This window comes from Mirounga angustirostris, unplaced genomic scaffold (genome assembly GCF_029215605.1).
Source record: "Mirounga angustirostris isolate CCGP_5_RB_7025 unplaced genomic scaffold, mMirAng1.0.hap1 SCAF_11, whole genome shotgun sequence".
Lineage (NCBI taxonomy): Eukaryota > Metazoa > Chordata > Mammalia > Carnivora > Phocidae > Mirounga > Mirounga angustirostris.
The window spans coordinates 106,449,892-106,472,294 of record NW_026991719.1 but is presented as its reverse complement, the minus strand read 5'-3'; the positions used below and the strand labels follow the sequence as shown (position 1 = coordinate 106,472,294).

Genomic DNA, 22,403 nt, shown 5'->3' with positions numbered 1-22,403 from the left:
GTTTTGGTAAATTCAGATTTTTTAAAAAATTTTATTTATTTATTTATTTTTAAGTAGGCTCCATGCCAGGCTTTAACTCATGACCCTGAGATCAAGACCTGAGCTGAGATCAAGAGTCAGATGCCTAACTGACTGAGCCACCCAGGTACCCAGAGCTCACATTTTTAGATTACAGCTGACTAGAAACCAAATACAATAGCAATATTACTTATCAAAGCATATCATGGAGAGATTATTAAAAAGTAAGTATAATGATGATAACCTTTAGTTTCTCTAGGACTTTTTAAGAATCACAAACTGCTATTAGATATATTAGGGTCAGTAGAATGACTTCCTAGAGTAATTTTTAAAACTAAACTAAATTACTAAAAAAATTACTTTCACGAAAATAAAGGAACAAACATCTGGAAGAGGAGCTAAAGAAGTTTTAATAGCTCTTTTTAAAAATCTATTTCATTCCCTGAAAAATGCACTGAACTCTAACTTTACAAGTTGAAAATTACATATGAAGAAAGGGAAGAAATAGAAATCCATCCAGTTCTGGCATCATGGATTGAGTTTTGGAAGATGGTTTGGTTTTGTAATCTTTTTTGCTTGTCCTTTCTTGGCATTTACTATCTTCTGATAAGCTGGATTTTGTCTTCCTGCTTTCACATGATTCTCTTTAATTCTATGAAGTTGATCCATCTGTTGCCTTTTAGAAACTTGGTGTGAGCCAGATATTTGAGACATTTCAGCTAGGTATGCGCGGCGTTCATCATTGGTTTTGTGGTAAGCCTTTGATTCTTGTTCCAGTCTAAGTGCACAGTTTTTCACTTGATTTTCAAGACTCCTTTTTTCTTTTTCTAGCTGTTTAAGTAATGTATTTAAGGATTCCACTGGCATTCGCTCATAGACACGAATAGAAGCTAGTCTATCTGAAGGATTTCCACGGATTTTTTCCATTTTCTCTTTGAGAGTAACAATTTGCTTTTGTAGTTGATCATTCAGTTCAAGTTGTGCTTCATAACGGGTTTTCCATTCACCACCTTCATTGTCAGTATTGAGTTTGGCTTCCAGGTCCGCTATCTTGTGTCTTATTTCAAGTATTGAGATCTGTACTAAGTCTTTCATATGTATTTCTTCCAATAACTCCAGTTTAAGGCGGTCAATGCTCATACCTTCAAAGTCGTCCCCTCTCTCGTCCCCCATGGTGTCAGGTCAGAGACCTCCCACACCCTTCTCCTCAGCACAGCTTACAGCAGAAGGCCTTAAGGGACACCCAGAAGCTGGGGAGGAGAAAGTGTTGTCATGAGCTGTTGCCATGGTGACCTGACTCCTAGAATTCTTGGTTGAGTTTTCTCCCCCAGCACTTTGAATATGTCATAATACCACCTTCTTTTCTCCATTGTTTCTGATGAGAAGTCAGCTGTTAATCTCATTGTGGTTCACATGTGATTTTCCTCTTGCTATTTTCAAGTTTTCTCTTTGGCTTTCAAAAGTTTGATTATGACCTCTCTAGCTATAAATATCTGTGAATTTGTTCTACTCAGAATTCATTGAAATTGGATGTAGATTGGATGGAGTTAACTTAGATGTTGTGATTAATGTTTTTTATCAAATTTGTGAAGTTTTCACTCATTATTTCTTCATATACTTATGCCCCCTTTTCCTCCTCTTCTCTTCCGGAACTGCCATTATGCATATGTGGTATGTTTGATGGTGTCTCTCAGGCCTTTGAGGTTCTTCAGTTTTCTTCATCCTTTTTACATGTTGTTCTTTAGACTGGATAGTCTCTATTGATCTACCTTTCAGTTTGCTGATTCTTTCTTCTATCAGCTCAAATCTGCTGTTGAGCCCCTTGGGTGAATTTTTCATTTCAGTTGTTGTACCTTTTAACTCTAGAATTTTTATTCTTTTCTTTTTTATAATTCATATCTCTTTATTAATGTTCCCTATGTGATGAGCCATTGTCATCACTCATTCCTTTAATTCTTTAAACATTTTCTTTCAGTTCTTTGAACATATTTATAATAGCTTATTTGAAGTCTTTATGTACTAAATCTATCATGGAGGCCCTCCTGCAGATAATTTATATAAGCTGATTTTTTCCCCTGTGTATGGGCTACACCTTGTTTCTTTGTATTTATTTATTTATTTATCTATTTATAGAGAACTTTGTAACTTTTATGTACAGAAAATTTGACAGTGTCCACTCAGCCCAGTTTGGTGGCCAGTTCTTTAGCCTTTGCCTTTTCTAACTTGGCAATAAGAGTCATCAACTTTGGACCCAAGATATCGCCTCCCCAGTGACAGTAGATCTCATCATATCTGTCACTGTAATTGGTCCTGATGGCTTCTACTAGCTTAACCAGAACTCCTTCGTCTTCCGAGTTAACCTGTGTGAAGGCAACAGTAGTGCAGGTCTTCCTGTGGACCAGACGCCCCAGCCTGGCCTTCCCCTTGATAATGCAGCTGGGAACCCCCATCTTACGACACAGGGCAGGCAAGAAGACAACCAGCTCAGTGGGATCCACATCATGTGCAGTCACTACCAGCTGAGCCTTCTTGTTTTCCAACAAGGTGGTGACATTATTAACCCCAGCTCGAAGGACGGACAGCCTCTTAGTGGGGACATCCCCTTTGCCAGCAGCTGTCTTCTCAGCGGGGGCCAACAATCTCTGCTTCTTCTGCTTTGTCTCTGGTCTGTATTTGTGGGCCAGCTTAAGCCGTTGAGTGGCTGTTTAAAGGTTCAAGGCCCGGGTGAACTGGTTACTCTCAGGAGGCACTTTCAGATGTTTATAGAGAATAGCCCTTTGCCACTGCAGCCAGTTGTAGTAGGGCCATTTGACAAAGTGGGTGAGGTCCCTTTTGGGCTGGATGTCCTGTCCGATGCTAAAGTTCTTGGGCCTTTTCTCAAATAGGGGATTGACCGCCTTCTTGGCCTCCTTCTTCTTCACAACAGCAGGGGCCAGGGCCATCTTCTTCCCCTTCACCTTCTTTCCTTTCAGCATCTTGGGTGGCTGGAGGAGAGTTATTTTTATTTTTTATATCGCACTATGTTCCTTTGTTTTTGCTTAGTGATATGCTTAGACTAATTATGTAGTGTCCATCTCCCCTGTGGTGACAACTGGAATCTTTGCTCAGTTTGTTTTTTAACATTCTTGTTCTTATTTTTAAGCCTAGCCACCTAGGTTTCACCCTTGGGTCATCATAGCTTAGTGATCAGCCAATTATTTGTCAAAGATTTTGCTTAAACACTTTGAGCCAGCAAGGTTTCCACCCTTTTCCTAGGGAATCTGTGCATGTGTTAGTACACTTATTCTAAGTTCAGGCAGCTTACAAGTCTTCTCTGATTTTTACCTTCTTCTTGTATAAGGCCTAAGGTCAGCCATTTCTGATCTCCCCCGAGCATATATGCAGCCCTTTGTATGCATACAGCCTTCCAGATCCTCCAGAATATAAAGTCTATTCTGTCTAATATTCATATGTCCTGACATATTTTTAAAAGATTTTTATGTATTTATGACAGAGAGGGCACACACATGAGCAGGGGGAGGGGCAGAGGAAGAGGGAGAAGCAGGGTCCATGCTGAGCAGGGAGCCTGACATAGGACTCAAACCCAGGACCCTGAGATCATGATCTGAGCTGAAGGCAGACACCTAATCGACTGAGCCACCCAGGCGCCCCAATTTTTAACCATTTTGTACACTTACATTTAAAATGTATCTCTTGGGGGCGCCTGGGTGGCTCAGATGGTTAAGCGTCTGCCTTCGGCTCAGGTCATGATCTCAGGGTCCTGGGATCGAGTCCTGCATCGGGTTCCCTGCTCAGTGCAGAGCCTGCTTCTCCCTCTCCCTCTGCCACTCCCTCTGCTTATGCTCTTCTATCTCTCTGTCAAATGAATAAATAAAATCTTAAAAAAAAATAAATAAAATAATAAAATAAAATGTGTCTCTTGGGGCACCTGGGTGGCTCAGTTGTTAAGCATCTGCCTTCGGCTCGGGTCGTGATCCCAGGGCCCTGGGATCGAGCACCATATTGGGCTCCCTGCTCCGCGGGAGGCCTGCTTCTCCCTCCCCCACTCCCCCTGCTTGTGTTCCCTCTCTTGCTGTGTCTTGTCAAATAAATAAATAAAATCTTAAAAAAAAAATGTATCTCTTGCAAGCAGCATATGGTTGATTTTTTTCATACAGTTGGACTGTGTCTCTGTTTCTTTCTTTTTTTAAGGAAGCTCTATGCCAAATGTGGGGCTTGAACTCACAACCCAGAGATCAAGAGTTGCATGCTCTACTGACTGAGCCAGCCAGGTGCCCCTGGACCATTTCTTTAATCGGAACATTAATCTAATAATATTTAACGTAATTATTAACATATTTAGATTTATGTCTGGCATCTTTCTGTTTGTTGCGTATTTATTATACCTGTTTTTTTTTTTCTTTCTTGTCTACTTTTGGATTTATGAAGTTTGTTTTATTTTTTTTTAAAGATTTTATTTATTTATTTGACACAGAGAGAGAAAGCACAAGTAGGCAGAGAGGCAAGCAGAGAAAGAGAGGGAGGAGCAGGCTCTCCACTGAGCAGGGAGCCGGACGTGTGGCTCGATCCCAGGACCCAGGGATCATGACCTGAGCTGAAGGCAGCCGCTTAACCGACTGAGCCCCAAGTTTGTTTTAGATAAACTTTTTATTTTGGAATACTTTTAGATTTACAGAAAAGTTGCAAAGATAATACAGAAAGTTCCTGTAAACCCCTCACCCAGGTTCAATTTCCCCTAATTTCAATTTTCCCAAATGTTCTCATTTGTTGTAATTAGGAAACAAACATTTCTACATCATTATTAACTAACCTTCAGATTTTATTTGGATTTTAATAGTCCAAATACTCTGCTTCAGGATCCTATTTATAATACCACATTGCATTTAGTTGTTATGTGCCTTTAGTCTCCCCTGATTTGTGACAGTTTCTTAGTCTTTGAATTTCATGACCTACAGTTTTGAGCAGAATTTGTCAGGCATTTTGTAGGATGTCCTTCAATTTGGGTTTTTCTCATGATTAGATTAGGTTATTGGGTTTTGAGAGAGTGTACCACAGAGATGAAGTGCGTTTCTCATCACATCATATCAGAGGGTGCATGCTAACAACATGACTTATCACTGGTCATATTAACCATGATTAAGATGGTGTCTGCCAGGTTACTTCACTGTAAAGTTATGTTTTCCCCTTCCCATACTCCATTCTTTAGAAGTGAGCCATTAAGTATGATGTGTTTTTTATTATTCTATATTCCATCTTTTAGTTTACTAGTAATACATTCTTTTATTATTCTTTTAGTTGTTAACCTAAAAATTACAACATGTAGTTTTGACTAGAACCTACCTGCAATTACTACTTTTACCTTTGCTTAATGTAAGGACCTTTCAATTCTTTAACTCAGTTTATTTCCTTATAAATTGAGCTGTTGTTCTGTGCTGTTAATGTCATGAATTTTAATTCATCATGTTTTTTTAAACATCATGAGACATTAAAAATATTTCATGAGACATTAAAAATATTTTGAAACAATCTCAAACCTATAGAAAAGTTTTAAGTACAGTACAAAGAAATTTTTGCCTAAACCTTTTTTTTTAAAGATTTTATTTATTTATTTATTTGTCAGAGAGAGAGACAGAGAGAGAACACAAGCAGGGGGAGAGCAAGCAAAGGGGAAAGCAGGCTCCCTGCTGAGCAAGGAGCCCGATGCAGGACTCAGTCCCAGGACCCTGGGATCATGACCTGAGCCGAAGGCAGACGCTTAACCAACTGAGCCACCCAGGCGTCCCAATTGCCTGAACTTTTTATGAGTAAATAACTGACACGATGCTCTATCATTTCAAAATAGTTCCATGTGTATTTCCTAAAAAACAAAGGTCATTCACTTAAAAAAACTGCACCGTAACTATCAAATCAGAAAATTAACATTGATATATCACTATTATCCAATACTCAGATACCCATTCAAGCTTTGCCAACTTGCCAATAATGTCCTTTATAGCCAAAGAATCTAATTCAGAATGAAGCATTGCATTTGGTTGTCATGTCTATTTAGTCCTGCAATCTACAATAGTAACTCTGTCTTTACTTGACTTCCATTACCTTGACACTTAAAGATTACAGCCCAGTTGTTTTGTAAAATGTCCCACAACTTGTGTTCATCTGATGTTTCCTCATGATTATATTTAGTTTATAAGTTTTTGGCAGGAATACAACAGAAGTGATGCTTTATTCTTTCAATGCACTAAGTTGGTGTCTTCTAGGCTTCTCCACTGTAGGGTGATTCTTTTTTCCTTTGCAAATAGTAAGTATTTTGTGTACAGGTACTTTGAAACTGTATATTTATATATCTGTATATGTATATCTATCCCCAGTTCCTCTTCAAACTTCATTCATTCATTCATTCATTCATTCATATCAGTATGGACTTATGACTTCCTATTTTTATTCAATGGGTTTTAAGCTATTACTATCATTATTTACTATGATGTTCAAATTTAGCCAATGGGAGCCCTTTTAGGTTGGCTTCTGTGTCCTTTTGATATTTCCCCCATTATTCTTTGAGCACTTCTTTACTTTTAGGGGACAAAAAGAAGGTTAAAGCTCCTCTTATACGTTCTGTCCCCCAGTCCTAGGATTAACCTTTTCTCCAAGAATCCCTGGTTCCTTTTAATGTAGAATGGTATTTAGAAACCAAGATCTGGGCCCTGGGTGTGCTCATTGTGGTTAGGGTTGTTATGGACTGAATGTTTGTATCCCCACAAAATTCATATGTTGAAGCCCTAATTGCCAATGTGATGGTATTTGGAGATGAGGCCCTTAGGAGATAATTGGGTTTAGACAAGGTAATGAGGATGGAAGATAAGTGCCCTTACAAGAAAAGGGAGAGACCAGAGCTTTCTTCAGCATTAAGAGGGTACCATGAGAAGGTGGTTATCTGCTAAACCAGGAAGAGGCTTCTCACCAGAACCTGACCATGCTGGTGCTCTGATCACAGATTCCCAGCCTTCAGAACTGTGAGAGATACATTTCTGTTATTTAAGCCCCCCGGTTTATGGCATTTTGTTATAGTAATCAGAGCTGACGAAGACAAGGGTGGTGCTGCTCCCAGGCCCTCTCAGTAGATTAAAAGGGGGAAACCTGGCTCCCAGTTTTTCTTAATATAATTCCTCTATAGGCAATTAGTCTTCTATAGCTGTAATTCTCCATTTTGTCATTTAATTTCATGAATATATTAATTAAATTATTTTATATTCTATGACTGAGAACTCTAATATCTGGTTCTTCTGTGGCTCTGTATCAATTGTCTATTTTTCTCCTGATTTTCTTTTCTTTCTTTCTTTTTTTTTAAAGATTTTATTTATTTATTTAAGAGCGAGAGAATGAGAGAGCATGAGATGGGGGAGGGTCAGAGGGAGAAGCAGACTCCCCGCTGAGCAGGGAGCCCGATGTGGGACTCGATCCAGGGACACCAGGATCATGACCTGAGCCGAAGGCAGTCGCTTAACCAACTGAGCCACCCAGGCGCCCCCTTTTCTTTCTTTCTTTCTTTTTTTTTTTTCAGTAGGCTCCCTGCCCAGCATGGAGCCCAGTGTGGGGCTTGAACTCACGACCCTGAGATCAAGACCTGAGCTGAGATCAAGAGTCGGACCCTTAGCTGACTGAGCCACCCAGGTGTCCTGTCCCTATTTTTTCTTGATTTTCAGTGAGTGTTTATTTTTTTGCATGCTTTATGATTATTGATTGAATGTTGGACACCGTATAAAAAGTTGAAGAGATAATTTGAGGTGCTGGCTGATGCTATCTTCCTCCAGGGGGTAGTTATTTTTTACTCTGGCAAGCACTCAGGGTAGGGATAGATCACCTTAATCTGATTAGAGATTGGGACTGAGCTTCCATCTTTATGAGCGCTGATCTTTTTCCCATTCTCTCTTACTCCTGGGTTGTGGCCCTTTGGGGGGATTCAGCTGAAATTCTGTGGTATTTACCAGGGCTTCTCCTTCATGGGCACTCAACTCCATTTTCCCTTTCTCAGTTTCATTAGACTTCTGAAAGCTTTTCTCAGCTTCTCATACTCTCAGGCACTATTTTCTGCATTGTTTTTTTCCTAAGGTTCTTAGCTTCTCATTCCACAGCTTTCAAATGGCCAAATGGCTTAAAAGCAAAAATGCAGCCAGATGTCTGGCTCACATCTCTCCTCTCTCCCTCTCCCTCTCTCCTACAGAATCTTGGTCTGTCTCAATTTCATGCTGCCTTGATGGCCCTTCAATGTGACTAAAAATGTTTTTATGTGTTCAGCTTTTAGAGTTGCTCTCAATGGGATGGTTAGTCTGAAACAAGTTAGTCTGTCATTGACAAAAGCAGAAATTGATTTAAACAATCACTCTGGCTGTTGTGTGAAGAGTTAAGACGGGCTGAGAATGGAAATAGGGAGACCAAGTAGGAGGTTTGATAAGATGATGGCATGGATAAATGTGAAAACAGAGATGTGGAGAAACAGACATAAGTTGGGAGGTAGGGGTGAGAGGAGGGAGAGAGAAATATAGAACTCTAATGTCTTCATCTTACAAAGTGGGCAGTTAGGAGAAACTACCTATGGTTGATCAAACAGGAAATGTAAGTTTATGCATATTTTTTAAAGTGAAAAAGAGTGGTGCCTGGGTGGCTCTGTCGGTTGAACAGCCGACTCTTGATTTCGGCTCAGGATATGATCTCAGGGTTGTGGGATGGAGCCCTGCATCAGACTCCATGCTCAGCACAGTATGCTTAAGATTCTCTCTCCCTCTCCCTCTGCCCCTCCCGTTGCTCCCTCTCTCCCTCTCTCTCTCAAATAAATACATAAATAGGGGCATCTGGGTGGCTCAGTCGTTAAGCGTCTGCCTTAGGTTCAGTCATGATCCCAGGGTCCTGGGATTGAGCCCAGCATCAGGCTCCCTGCTCAGCGGGAAGCCTGCTTCTCCCTCTCCCACTCCCCCTGCTTGTGTTCCTTCTCTCGCTGTGTCTCTCTCTCTGTGTCAAATAAATAAAATCTTTAATAAAAAAATACATAAAATCTTTTTAAAAAGGCAAAAAATACAACCATTTGAGGAAATAAAAATAATGTTGAAACTATATTGGAAGGGATGGATGGGAGGTGGGAGTGGTGGGAGTGAGCTTAATCCTTATCTCTCATAGCATTATTTAGTAGATGATGTCAAGAAATATAGAGGAGGGGAGAAATTTGAAGAGTTTTTAGGAGGTAAAATTTGTAAGGCTTGGTGATTGATCCAATTTAATGAATAAGGGGAGGGAGGAGGGAAAGCTGATTTGCAGATTTTCTAGCTTGAGTGATTGGGTAGATGTGGTATTACAACCGAGGTAAAGAATACAGAGGAGCATCTAGTTCAAGAGAGATGATACATTCAGTTTTAGTTGTATGCAGGACATTGTGGTCAAGATGTATGTAGGTACCCACACATGGGCGAAAGTTCTTACCACAATAAAATTAAAAATGGGAAATTAACAAGAAAACCACAGGGGGTGAAAATATCTGGTCACTTTGAAATTTAAAATGACTAGCCTAAAAACTCTTGGGTTAAAGTGGAAATGACACAAATAAACTGTTTATGAATAAATGATAATTACAGCAAAAAGAGAAAAGAACCCGTGCTGATGTTGTTATGGATAGATATCTTTACTTAGTAGACCTCTGCTATAGATTGAGTGCTTTTGTCCCCCACAGATTCATATGTTGAAACTTAACGCCCAAGATGATGATATTAGCAGGTGGGGCCTTTGGGAGGTTCTTAGGTCATGAAGATAGAGCCCTAATGAATAAGATTAGTGCTTTTATAAAAGAGACCCCAGAGAGCTCCCTTGCCCCTCCCACCATGTGAGGACACAGTGAGAAGACATTGACTGTCTAGGAAGCAGTTTCTCACCAGACATCAAATATGCTGGGGCTGTGAGTTTGAACTTGAACTGTGAAAAACAAATGTTTGTTGTTTATAAGGCTCCCCCCGTCCCCCTCCCCCTGTTATGGTATTTTGTTATAGCAGCGTGGACAGACTAAGACAATTTCATTGATAACTCCAGTCAGGATTAGAGTGGGCAGGTAAGATGAGCCTTACCCATTTTGTGGTGCTAAGTGGGGCTTGTGTTGTGTGGCAGTGCCATACATTTCATTTATAACTCTGAGGTAAGAACTCTCTCCCCCAATACCACAGTAAATTGGCTTCATATTCTAATAGAATTTGGGAATGTTGATATGCTCAAACGGTGGTATCCCAATGTTTCCATAGTAACTAATGCACATCCGGAGGAAAAGATTGAGAATAAATGAGAATAGCATTTTAACAAAATAAGTGAGGGGCGAAGGGCCTTTAGACATGTGATTACCTCTTATTTAGGAATATGAAGATATTCATCTCTTTAATAATGGGGTTATAAAAGTTGTTACAATGAAACTTGTCAGTAGCCATTTATATTCCATTTTTCTTCATAATCATCACCACCAAAAGCATTTAAATGCTTCTTTGCCAAGCAATACTGTAGAGAATGAGTTAAAGGGACATAGTTGCCATTCTCCCGTGAGCTTGAAATCAGGATGGGACAGGTTAGGCCAATGTTCATATTCCAGCCTGCCTGGCAGAGCTTTGCCTTAGTGGATATTAGGAAGAGTGGGGATTCAAAAAATTCTGTGGAATTCGTTTGCTTTCGTGAAAGACTTTACTAAAAACTTAACACTCTCCTGGTTAGAGATTGTCCATATGGAGTTCTCCTGTTCCTCCTTTCCTATCCCACCAGCTGATTTTTTTTATTTATTTATTTGAGAGAGAATGAGATAGAGAGAGAGAGCATGAGAGGGGGGAGGGTCAGAGGGAGAAGCAGACTCCCAGCCGAGCAAGGAGCCCGATGCGGGACTCGATCCTGGGACTCCAGGATCATGACCTGAGCCGAAGGCAGTCGCTCAACCAACTGAGCCACCCAGGCGCCCCCCACCAGCTGATTTTTTCCATTCCTTCCTAACACCCTTCTTCCTCCTCCCCCAATATCTTTGATATATATCTTATATCTTTGATAACCTGCTAATTTACTAAAATATAAAACAGTCCGTTACTGTGAATTCAGTTGTTATGGGCTGAATTCCCCCCACTCCATTCATATGTTGAAGCTTTAACCCCTAATGTGACTGAATTGGAGATAGAGCCTATAAGGAGATAATAAAGGTTAAGTGAGGTCATAAGGGTAGAAGAGAGCCCTCACCAGGAACTGAACTGGCTGGCACCTTGATCTGGGACTTCTAGCCTCCAGAACTGTGAGAAAATCAATTTCTGTGTTTAAGCTACTCAGTCTATGTATTTCGTTATGGCAGCCTTAGCAGACAAATATATCAGTGTGCATGCACAACCAATAAAGCTGTTATCAGAAACAGACTTTGTAAGGGTGAAGAGATGACTTTTTTATTTTAGAATAACAGAGATTAAATTTCCACAGATAAATATAATAACCAATGGGATGTCTATTCAACCCAGAACAGAAACACACAGAGAGGTATACCAAGAATCTCCAGGTAGGTAGATTGCCTGGTTTAGCTGATTCAGCTTCGCCTGCCCGATTCCTTCTTCATTTAGAAGAGTGGTTAAGGAGTACATTTGAAAAACATATTCATGGCACCTTTTGAAAATTAGTCTCCAGCTCACCTGCTGTGCAAATTAATTCAGAGATTAGAAGCAAAATGTGATGGGAGATGTCAGTAGGGTGAAGTTCATCAGTGGGAACTAAAGTCAATTTCCTGGAGTGGCCAGGGGAAGATATACCAGAATGATGATCCTTTACCTTGGATGGCCAGAGGTCTGGTAGACATCCTCAAATTCGGAAGGGCCTTACAGGTCAGATAAAAAAGGAGTATATCTTCATATAAGAGGCTCAGTCTGAGCAAGGGACATTTCCATGCTTTTGCTTTGTTTTAAACTTGTGACATTTGATATTACAGTCACTGGGGAAAGAGAAAAATTTGAGGAAATGGAGTTCTCAATAAAGCATTTTTTCATCCCAGGGGATTTGGTATTCATCATTATTACATCCAAACTAAAACAAGGCAGAGAGAACTATTTATTCCCGGATAAAATGGTCTTCTCTTGCCATCTAGAACAGAGTGCTTAAAGCTCCTGGTCAATCAATTATATATTATATTAAAATGTAAATAAAATTTTGTCATTGCATTTTTTCAGCCCTCCAATTATTTTTAAAAGTGTTGCTTTAGGGAGGTATATGAACACTATAGTTAGGTCAATTTTCTTCTGCCTATTTCCACGTGATATAAAGACAATCATGTCAATAAGGAACGTATCATTGCAGACAATTTCTTTTTAGTCTTTTTCTCAGTGTGGGATTCAGAGTCTAATAGATTGCCAGGATATATATTTAATACCTCAGTTTAGAATATTAAAAAAACATGATATTTTTACATCCATTTGTAGCTGGGTAGAAGTTTGGCTTGAGATACAAATACTGTAGTTTTGTACAGTATACTGACACAAAAATTAATATTCTTGTATAGCTAATGTATGCACATGGAGCAAAATTCCAAAGTTATAAAAGGGTATACACTGAAAATTAGGTCTCTCTCCCACCTTTATGTCTAAGTTCTCCAGTTTCTACCTCTGAGGTGGAAACCACTGTTACCAGTCTCTTGTGTTTCCTTCTATAGATATTCCAAAGTGCGTTGATTCTGGAACAGGATCTTCCCCCTTCCCTAGCAGGCTTTCAGTACCTGGCAGCATGAAAATGTTGCTCATTGAGGTCAGAACTAATGTTCTGAGCAATAGCATGGAAGAGTGACTGCCCTTGATTCTTCTCACACCCCTCCTGGGAAACCACATTCTCAAAGCCGATCACAAGACATTTGTCTATACCACCTCTAACTGGACATAATACTGGCACAGATACATTTATCATGAATACACAGCAATCAAAACACCTAACAGATCCATACATTAGATATTTACTTAGTGGTGTGTGTGAAAAAGTAGGTGCTTTTGATAGGTTGTTGAGCAAGGAAGGAGTTCTGTTTTTAAGCAAGATGGAACCAGTGAGAAATTACTCCCTCTTTTCCAGGGAATGGAGATTTCATGAGAGAGGTAAAAGGAGAAAGAAATCTTGGCTGAAAGGTGCAGAAAAGGCATTCCAGCATGAGCTGTGGTCTGGGAGAAATCTTGGAATTGGGGTTTGGGATAAAAGAAAGAAGGGAGTATTGAGTGTTGATTTGCAGAGAGCAGAGTGGGTGAATTAGACTGGCAGGAAGAGGCTGTGAGGTGAGAGTGAGGTGATGTGGGATGAATGGCCATTTGCATTTGCGTATATTGAAGGTTTGTATAAACATCTATGGACAGGGCGCCTGGGTGGTTCAGTCGTTAAGCGTTTGCCTTCGGCTCAGGTCATGATCCCAGGGTCCTGGGATCGAGCCCCGCATCGGGCTCCCTGCTCAGTGGGAAGCCTGCTTCTCCCTCTCCCACTCCCCCTGCTGTGTTCCCTCTTTCGCTGTGTCTCTCTCTGTCAAATAAATAAATAAAATCTTTAAAAAAAATCTATGGACAGAAGTCAGTCAGTCCTTCCATATATACTGTGTCTCCCATGTTCCTAGCACTGCCATCAGAACTATCGTTCAGTCCAGAATTTTTCTCTAACAAAGGCACCAAAGAATCGGTTGTAGCATAGTATGGTAGTTTTCCTATATTAAGTTCTTCTCGGAGGTTAATTCTATTACCTAAACAGCCATAACTTTCCTTAATAATTTGTTATGGCACTATCATCCACACAATTATGTAAAAGGATTTCTCAATCTTGCCACTACTGACATTTTGTGGGGTGCTGTACTGCACAGTGTAAGATATGTAGCGGTATCCCCAGCCTTAACCACCCCCCCGATGCCTGTAGCACTCTCTCCAAATTGGAGAACGAAAAAATGTCTAGATATTTAGGGCAAAATTGCCCCGGATGGAGAACCAGTAATATAAAGTCTCACAAACCTATATTCTTTTGTTCTGTAACACCCCTTTTTAAAAATTAACATTTGCCAAAATAATACATTTGTGTAGATAAAAATTAAATAGTGCCGAAGGACTTATAATAAAAAGCAACTGTCTCCTGCCCCACTCCTCCTCACCCATATTCCCATCCCTGAGGTCTACCACTTTTATACTGTTTCTGGTTTGAGTTTTTCTTATGTTCCTGCCATATCCATCTACCTGTTTATCCATTCATTCAAAGCACATATTCATTGAACACCCTGTTTGCTAGGGCTGCCATAACAAAATAGCACAGCTTGGGAGGCTTAAACAGCAGAAATTTATTCTTTCACAGTTCTGGAGGCTGGAGGTCCAAGAGGAAGATTCTGGCAGGCTTGGTTTCCTCTGAGGGCCATCTGGGAAGGATCTGTTCCAGGCTTTTCTCCTTGACTTGCAGATGGCCACCCTCTTGCTGCCTCTTTATGGGATTGTCCCTCTGTGTATTCCTACCCCTGGTGTCTCTTCCTCTTGTTATACCAGCCCCATCCCAATGGCCTCATTTCTGGATTAGAAATCCTGGATTAGAGCCCCATCCCAATGGCCTCATTTCAACTCAATCACCTCTTTTTTTAAAAAAAGATTTTATTTATTTATTTATTTGAGAGAGAGAGAGAGAGAGAACACGAGAGTGGAGTGAGGGGAGAGGGAGAAGCAGACTCCCCGCTGAGCAGGGAGCCGGATATGGGACTCGATTCCAGGACTCTGGGATCATGACCCCAGCTGAAAGCAGACGCTTAACTGAGCCACCTAGGCGCCCTCAATCACCTCTTTATAGAACTTATCTCCAGGGGTGCCTGGGTGGCTCAGTGGGTTAAGTGTCTGCCTTTATCTCATTGTAGTGATCCTGGGGTCTTGGGATAGAGCCCCACATCTGGCTCTCTGCTCCGCGGGGAGCCTGCTTCTCCCTCTCCCCTGCTGTGTGCACTCTCTCTCTAATAAATAAATAAAATCTTTTTAAAAAAATAACTTATCTCCAAATACAGTTACATTCTGAGATACTGGGTATTGGGACTTCAATATATGAATTGGGGGGGGATGTAATTTAGTCCTTTTTAAAAGAAATTTTTATTTATTTATTTGCAAGAGAGAGTGTATGAGTGGGGGGAAGGGCAGAGGGAGAGGGAGAAGGAGGCTCCCCACTGAACAAGGAACCCCAACACGGGGCTCGATCCCAGGATGCTGGGATCATGACCTGAGCTGAAGGACACGCTTAACTGACTGAGCCACCAGGTGCCCCTGCAATTTAGCCCTTAATAAGCACCTACTATGTGCCAGTCACTGTCCTCAGCACTGGGGATAAAGTGGTGAACAAAACACAAAAGTCCCTGCTCTTCTTAAGTTTACATTCTAGTGGGGGAAAGCAACAATACACTATAAATACATAGTTAAAATATACAGTATGTTAAAAGACACTAAGTGCTATGGGAGAAAAATAAAGCAGAGAAAGGAGATAGGGAGATTTGGGGGGGGTGCTGCAGTGTAGCCAGGGAAAACCTCTCTGAGAAGGGGACATTTGAGTAAGGACCTGAAGGAGGTGATAGAGTAAGACATGCAGATATCTGGGGAAAGATCATTCTAGGTGGAGAGTATAGCCAGTGCAAAAATCCTGTGTAGAACATGTCCAGTTTGTTGAAGTAACAGCAAGGAGGCCACTGGGGCTGGTGCAGAATGAACAAGGGGGAGTAGCAGGAGATGCAGGGGTTGGGAGATGGTGAGGCAGATGATTGTGTAAGGTCTAGTAAGCCCTTGTAATGACTTTGGCTTTTGTTCTGAGTGAGATGGTGTGTTAGAAAAGTCTCGTTCTTCCCTCCTGTGTGTCTCCTTTATTCTCACACTACTGTCACATTTCAACACTTCTGACACCAGATGTGTGAGTTTTTTTCCCCTACAACAAGGGATTCTCTGTGATAGCAGCTGGGTGTCCTATAATTTAATTCCATTCTGACACTGTTTACCTGGAGATAGTGTCAGATCCCACAGGTTAAGGGCCCAGTCCCACCAGACTGTTCCCCCAGCCCCCTGCAGATACCATTGGCAAGTCCAGGTTGTCACCTGTGCTTCTGACTACTTATAAATCTGAGGTTCCCATGGTCCCCTCCTGGGGTTTGGTTAGTTTGCTACAGCAGCTCACAGAACTCAGGGAAACACTTACTTAAGTTTACCAGGTTATTAAAGACATGCTAAAGGATACCGATGGACAGCCAGAAGGAGATGATGTATCTACATAGGGCAAGGGCTGGGAGGGTCCCAAGAGTAGGAACTCCTGTCCCTGGAGTTTGGGTATGTCACCCTCCTGGGATATGGATGTGTTCACCAACCAGGAAGCTCTCCTAATCCCATACTTTTGGGATTTTTATGGAGGCTTCATTGCATAGGCAAGATCAATCATTAACTCCATTTCCAGCTCTTCTCCCTTCTCTTGATGGAGGTGGGGCTGAAAATTCCAGGCTTCTAATCATGGCTTGATCTTTCTTTCTGGTGACCAGCCCCCATCCAGGAACCATCCAAGAGCCCACCTAGAGTCACCTCATTAGAACAAAGGATGCTTCTATCACCCAGGAAATTATAAGGGTTTCAGGAGCCCTGTGTCAGGAACCAGGGTCAAAGACCAAATATTAGAACAAAAGATGCTCATAGTGCTCTTACCACTTAGGAATTTACAAGGGTTTTAGTTCTGTGCCATGACCTGGGGGCGGGGGGGGGGGGCAGAGACCAATATATATATTTTTTCTATTATGCAGGATCTGAGTTAACGTTTAAAAGAATCTCTCTAGGGGCGCCTGGATGGCTCAGTCAGTTAAACATCTGACTCTTGGTTTCCGCTCAGGTTTGATCTCAGGGTCATGGGATCCAGCCCCACATTGAGCTCCACACACAGCACAGAGTCTGCTTGAGACTCTCTCTCTCCCTCTGCCCCCGCCCCCCAATGCTCTCTCTCTCTAAAATAAATAAATAAATCTTAAAAAAAAAAAACCCAAAAACAACCCACCAGAATCTCTCTAGCTGCTGTGTTAATAATAGACCAAAAGGGAGCAAGGGTGGATGTAGGGAGACCAGTAAGGGGAGTATTGCAATTATCCCTTTTCTCTAAATGGTATGTGTATACTGCCGGTCGTTGGTTTACCAGCTCTAAGCATCATCTAGTGACTTGCTGCTCTAATAGGTGGGATTTAACTCACTCACACAGCAGCACCACCACTCTCTTCCTCCAAATACATCACTCTTATCACTCTCTGTAGTTCCTCTACTTAGTACACCTCTCCAGAGACAACCATTCTAATGTGATGTATCTTTTTGTTTGTATGTCTTCTTGGTTATCTTTGTGCCTTTCTATAAGACACATAAATCTCTTTTTTTTTTTTGGTTCCATCATCTACAGATAGTATCTCTCGATTCTGCACTTTCTAAAATTGGAATATTAGTGCCTCTACACAATTTTCTGCCTCCTCTAATTTTGTCTACTTTCTAATTTCTGTATGCTATGCTTTTACATTAAGTTTGTTAACATTTACTTTATACTTTGTAATCATAATTAAGTTTTAGGCGATTTGTCTCTAGTTTGGATTTCAAAAGTTGAAAACCAATAAGGATAGTATTTACATTATTATGACTATATAAATATATATCTGTATAAAGCCAAGGGATGGGCCTTGATTACATTTTCTTCTTCGTAGTTCCAATGTTACAACCTCCATTGGTTGCTCTATATCATTCCATGTCCTGATTGCCTTAATTATTGGAAAATAGCATTTTTAAACAGTTTTGTATTTTCCTTGAATTTCTGATTGCCATTCATTCATTTATGTATGAGTGTGTGTATGTATGTATATATGTATTTATGCTGTGGGTAGACTAAACATACGCCTTCTTTATCATATCTCTGCTATTTTCCAGTTTCTTTTTCATTTTGTTCATTGCTCAAAATAAATTCTATTCTTCCTTAGGCCTACTTCCTATGTTAATTCAAACCATTTCTTCAAGTTTGATCCATAGATTTCTTGTATAGCTTTTGTTTTTCCTGGGATTTCTTTTTTTTTTTTTTAAAGATTTTATTTATTTATTTCAGACAGAGAGAGAGAAAGAGAAAGACAGAGCATGAGCTGGGTGGGGGAGGGGCAGAGAGAGAAACAGGCTCCCAGCTGAGCAGGGAGCCGGATGTGGGGCTTGATCCCAGGACCCTGGGATCACAACCTGAGCTGAAGGCAGATGCTTCACCAACTGAGCCACCCAGGCGCCCCACCCTGGGATTTCTTTATTGTACCTTTTTGGTTTATTTCTTGCATTCTGTGCCTTTACTGTATCCTTAATTTTCCTAGCTCTTTTTTTTAATTTTTATTTTTTTAAGTAATCTCTACACCCAACATGGGGCTCGAACTGATGACCCTGAGATCAAGCGTTGCACCCTCTACTGACTGAGCCAGCCAGGTGCCCCAGTTTTCCTAGCTCTTAACCATATCATCTCTTTTGCTGATTTCCCTTTTTCCTGGAGTTCTCCTATGTTCTGTATGGCTTTTTTCTGGACTGGTCGGCTCGAAAAATCGGCTTTAGTTCTGTGTATTCTGTCAACACCTGTCCCTCCATTTTTTATCTTCCAGATGACATATATTGTCTGTCATCTGATGTCCCTTTTCTTTGTTGTGGGCTTATACCTTTTAAATCCCTCTACTATAGGGCGCCTGGGTGGCTCAGTTGGTTAAGCGACTGCCTTCGGCTCAGGTCGTGATCCTGGAGTCCCGGGATCGAGTCCCACATCGGGCTCACTGCTCGGCAGGGAGTCTGCTTCTCCCTCTGACCCTCCCCCCTCTCATGTGCTCTCTCTCATTCTCTCTCTCACAAATAAATAAATAAAATCTTAAAAAAAAATAAATCCCTCTACTATAATTCTAATAGTGTCTTAGGAGGGAGAGCAAATTAATGCATGTGGTCATTCTGCCATATTGAACAAATATAGAGCCTTACAATACTTTTTTAAATTTTAATTTTTTAAGTTCTAAAATTAATGTTTCTTGTAATTAATTCAGACATTAAAGAATTGTGTATAAAATAAAACTTAAAAGTTTGTTCACCACCCTCACTCCCCAGAGGTGACACTGTTTGGTAAATATCCTTCCAGACTTCTAAAATATGCATATACAAAATCATATACATATACACATACACAAAATAAGGTTTTTTGCTTGATAGATTGGATAGTTGGATTTTATAAACATTTAGATACTGGGTTTTTAAACTTAACATATTGGGCATACTTGCATATCAGCACATAGATACTTAATTTTTTTTGAGATGGGGGAGGGGCAGAGAGAGAGAGAATCTCAAGCAGACTCCACGCTCAGCATGGACTCCTACATGGGGCTTGATCCCACAGCCCTGAGATCATGACATGGGCTGAAATCAAGAGTTAGAGGCTCAACTGACTGAGCACACAGGTGCCCCAAAACTTAAATTTTAATGTAAAATTTTTATTGAAATATATACACATATAGAAAGGCAATGGTCTGCTCTTTCTGTATATATGCTATATCTCCTTATTTTTAATAGTTGCATAGTACTCCTATGCAATAAAGAATTTTTTGTTTGCTAACTTTTGCAATTATAAGCAATGCTATAGTAAACATCTTGGAACATATATCTTTGAACTTTTGTGTTACTATTTCTTGATAGAAGTAGATCTGTTGGGTCAATGGCTATGAAATGTATAAACATTAAGAGATACTACTGAATAGTCCTGCTGAAAAAAATTTGCCAATTTACTTTCCTATTAACAGTATTTGAGAAGGTACAAACTTCTGAGGCAAACTCTCCTTAAAAGGTTGGAGACTCTGCTGTGCATAGTTGAGAACTGGACTCTGTACTGTTTTTTATTTATATTTAATGACTTCACATGAGCTGGTCTTTTCTGTCTTTGAATATTTCAAGTTCCTTAGAGGCTGGGATCATGTCATATACTTCTTTGGTATTTCTTATAGTGCTTAGTACAGGCTGGGCAAACTGGCTGCTTAGTACATACTTAATGACTGACTGATAAACCAGTTTATATTTTGGGCTACACAATCCCTTGAGGTCAGCTCCTGGAATGAGAAGGCTGGGCAGAGTCAGAGACTAGGGCTGTGCCAGGTCAGTATCAGATGCTCTCACTTGGATATCAAGTTTAGACCATAATCTAGGAACCTCATTTACATAAAGCACCTAAATTAATCCCTGGCTCAGGAGATTCTTAATAAGTTGTCTTTATTGGTGAGAGAGTAGCCTTAGGGCTAGTGTTGAGGGTTCAAGCCCAGCTCTAAAACCTAAAACCTAAAACCATTCAGGCTGGAGTCAGAAATCCACAGTCTAGAGATGAAACAAAATTGAGAACCAGCAGGAGCAGACAGGTATCAGAGGTGGGAACAGAGGCTAGGTTTGAGTTCAGTTGCATTGTAATATCACCTTCCCTGCCACCCTAGGCATTTTTTATTGGGCTTTCTGTATGTTTAGCTTTTGCACAGTGGCATCTTAAAGGTGTCTTTCAGTCTCTGACAGGAGCCAACAATCCCAGCACAGTGCTGTGAATACGGGAGGTATATAATGAAAGAGTTCACTGATCTCTCTCCTGTTGAAATGGATAACGTGGCAGCAGTGTTGGGGATTCACTTGAGACGATGGTGCTAGAGAACAGCCATTTGGCTAGAGCAAGATTACTGCCCAAGCTTTTCCTCATCAGGGAGTGGGGTGCCTGGGATTGGGACACCAAGAGGTCAGGCAGATAAGGATTAACTCCAGGGACAAATTTAGAGGCTCTGAAAACATGGGGGCACATGGATGACACAGGTTCAACAAAGTGAAGAATGGGTTTCCTTCTTACCTTTCTACCCCTAGTCAGTAGCATAGATAAAGGAGGGAGGCAGGCCAGGTTTGTTACATATAGACGTTTATCATAACATATAGCATTGATTGTGTTTCTCTTATATGCCAGACATTTCCTGCACATTATCTCTAATCTCCCTTATAACTCTATGAAGTGGGTATTAGCTCTATTTTACAGAAGTTTATATAAGCTACTGAGGGCCAGGATTTGAATCCAGGTCTATTTGGCCATAAAGCTTTTGTGCCTTCTGCTATACACACCATTCTGCCTCTCCTATGTCAGTCATAGCAGCCCCGACCTCAGTGAAGTAGTTGCTGCCTAAGAACTAGTTGGTTATGTGTGGGCAGGGTGTCCCATGGTTCTTTCCTTTGCTCATCAATTCATTATACAAGTAAGTATTTATTTATGGCCAGAGTGTTGGGAGAGGAGTGCAGGTCAGGTAGGTGGTGTGGAAAGGGACACGTGTGTGGGGGGAGGGCAAGGGGACATGGGAGGGTTGAAACTTGAGAAAAAAGAGCAAAAGAAAAGGGTCATCATGAGCTGGAATGCAGGATGGGGGCTGATTTTGGGGGTCTGTTCGTGCATGCAGTACTAAATGGGTCTTTGGGTGTTTGCAGAAGAAATACCTGGAGCAACAGTAGCAGGCAAGCTGCAGCCCACTGGAAGCCCTCAGGCCCGCACTTTATACTGACACATCCACAAACACACACTCACAGGGGAGCCATAAATATGGAGACAGATATCTTTAAACAGGCACACCAAAATGTATACTGCACAATGGAAGCCGATTGCAATGGTTTTTCTAGTGCTCATCTTGTGACTGTTAACTCCCCTTCAAGGGAACCAAAGCTCATATGGATACATAAAGTCTGGGAGGTTTGTTGAGAGGAGAAGGAAAGAGAAGAGAAAAAAGAAACAATCTCATTTTATAGTCACAATTTAGTTGTGTGTGTGCATTAAGACTTCCAGGATTATATGAAATGATGTAACTATAGAGAAGGAACTGCTATGGAATGTTTGTCCATATAAACCTTACTTATGTTTCTTTTAGTGGTAAACACTAGTAATAACAGATAGTAATAAAACAAGCCTGACCTACACAGCCACTTAATCCCAGAGGGATGTGACCCAGAGCAGGGTGGGGCAGAGCCCAGGAATGTGTTGCTGTGACACATTGATTCCAGGACTCCCTGGGCTTCACCTGCGCCTGAGATATGCACAAAGTATGTTTGGAAGCTGCAGAGATTTATTTGTGACTGCTCCACAGTCAGGGGGATGGCAGCTAGGGTAAACATGCTATGAATAGTGTACACAGTCTAGTGTACACAGGCTTGAGAATCCAGGGGTCTGATGGGGCTGAGGGAAGTTCCTCTCCCTTCCATACCAAGCGTGCCCAATACCAGCACCCTCCAGGATTCAAAGGGGGAGAATTGGAGACAATGATACTGATCATACAGTTTATAGGGAATAAAGCAATGATTATAATCAGCATGAGT

At 40.9% G+C, this 22,403-nt stretch overlaps 1 protein-coding gene and 1 pseudogene across 1 annotated transcript; both read right to left on the bottom strand.

Moving 5' to 3' along the window:
* Positions 1–546: 546 nt before the first annotated feature.
* On the bottom strand, positions 547–1,191 carry LOC123838744 (coiled-coil domain-containing protein 169-like). Its single transcript, XM_045867797.3, has one exon. It carries the CDS (start codon positions 1,189–1,191, stop codon positions 547–549), a length of 645 nt encoding a protein of 214 aa, XP_045723753.2.
* Positions 1,192–2,195: 1,004 nt separating this feature from the next.
* Positions 2,196–2,999, bottom strand: LOC123838675 (large ribosomal subunit protein eL8-like; annotated as a pseudogene).
* Between the last annotated feature and the right edge of the window lie 19,404 nt (positions 3,000–22,403).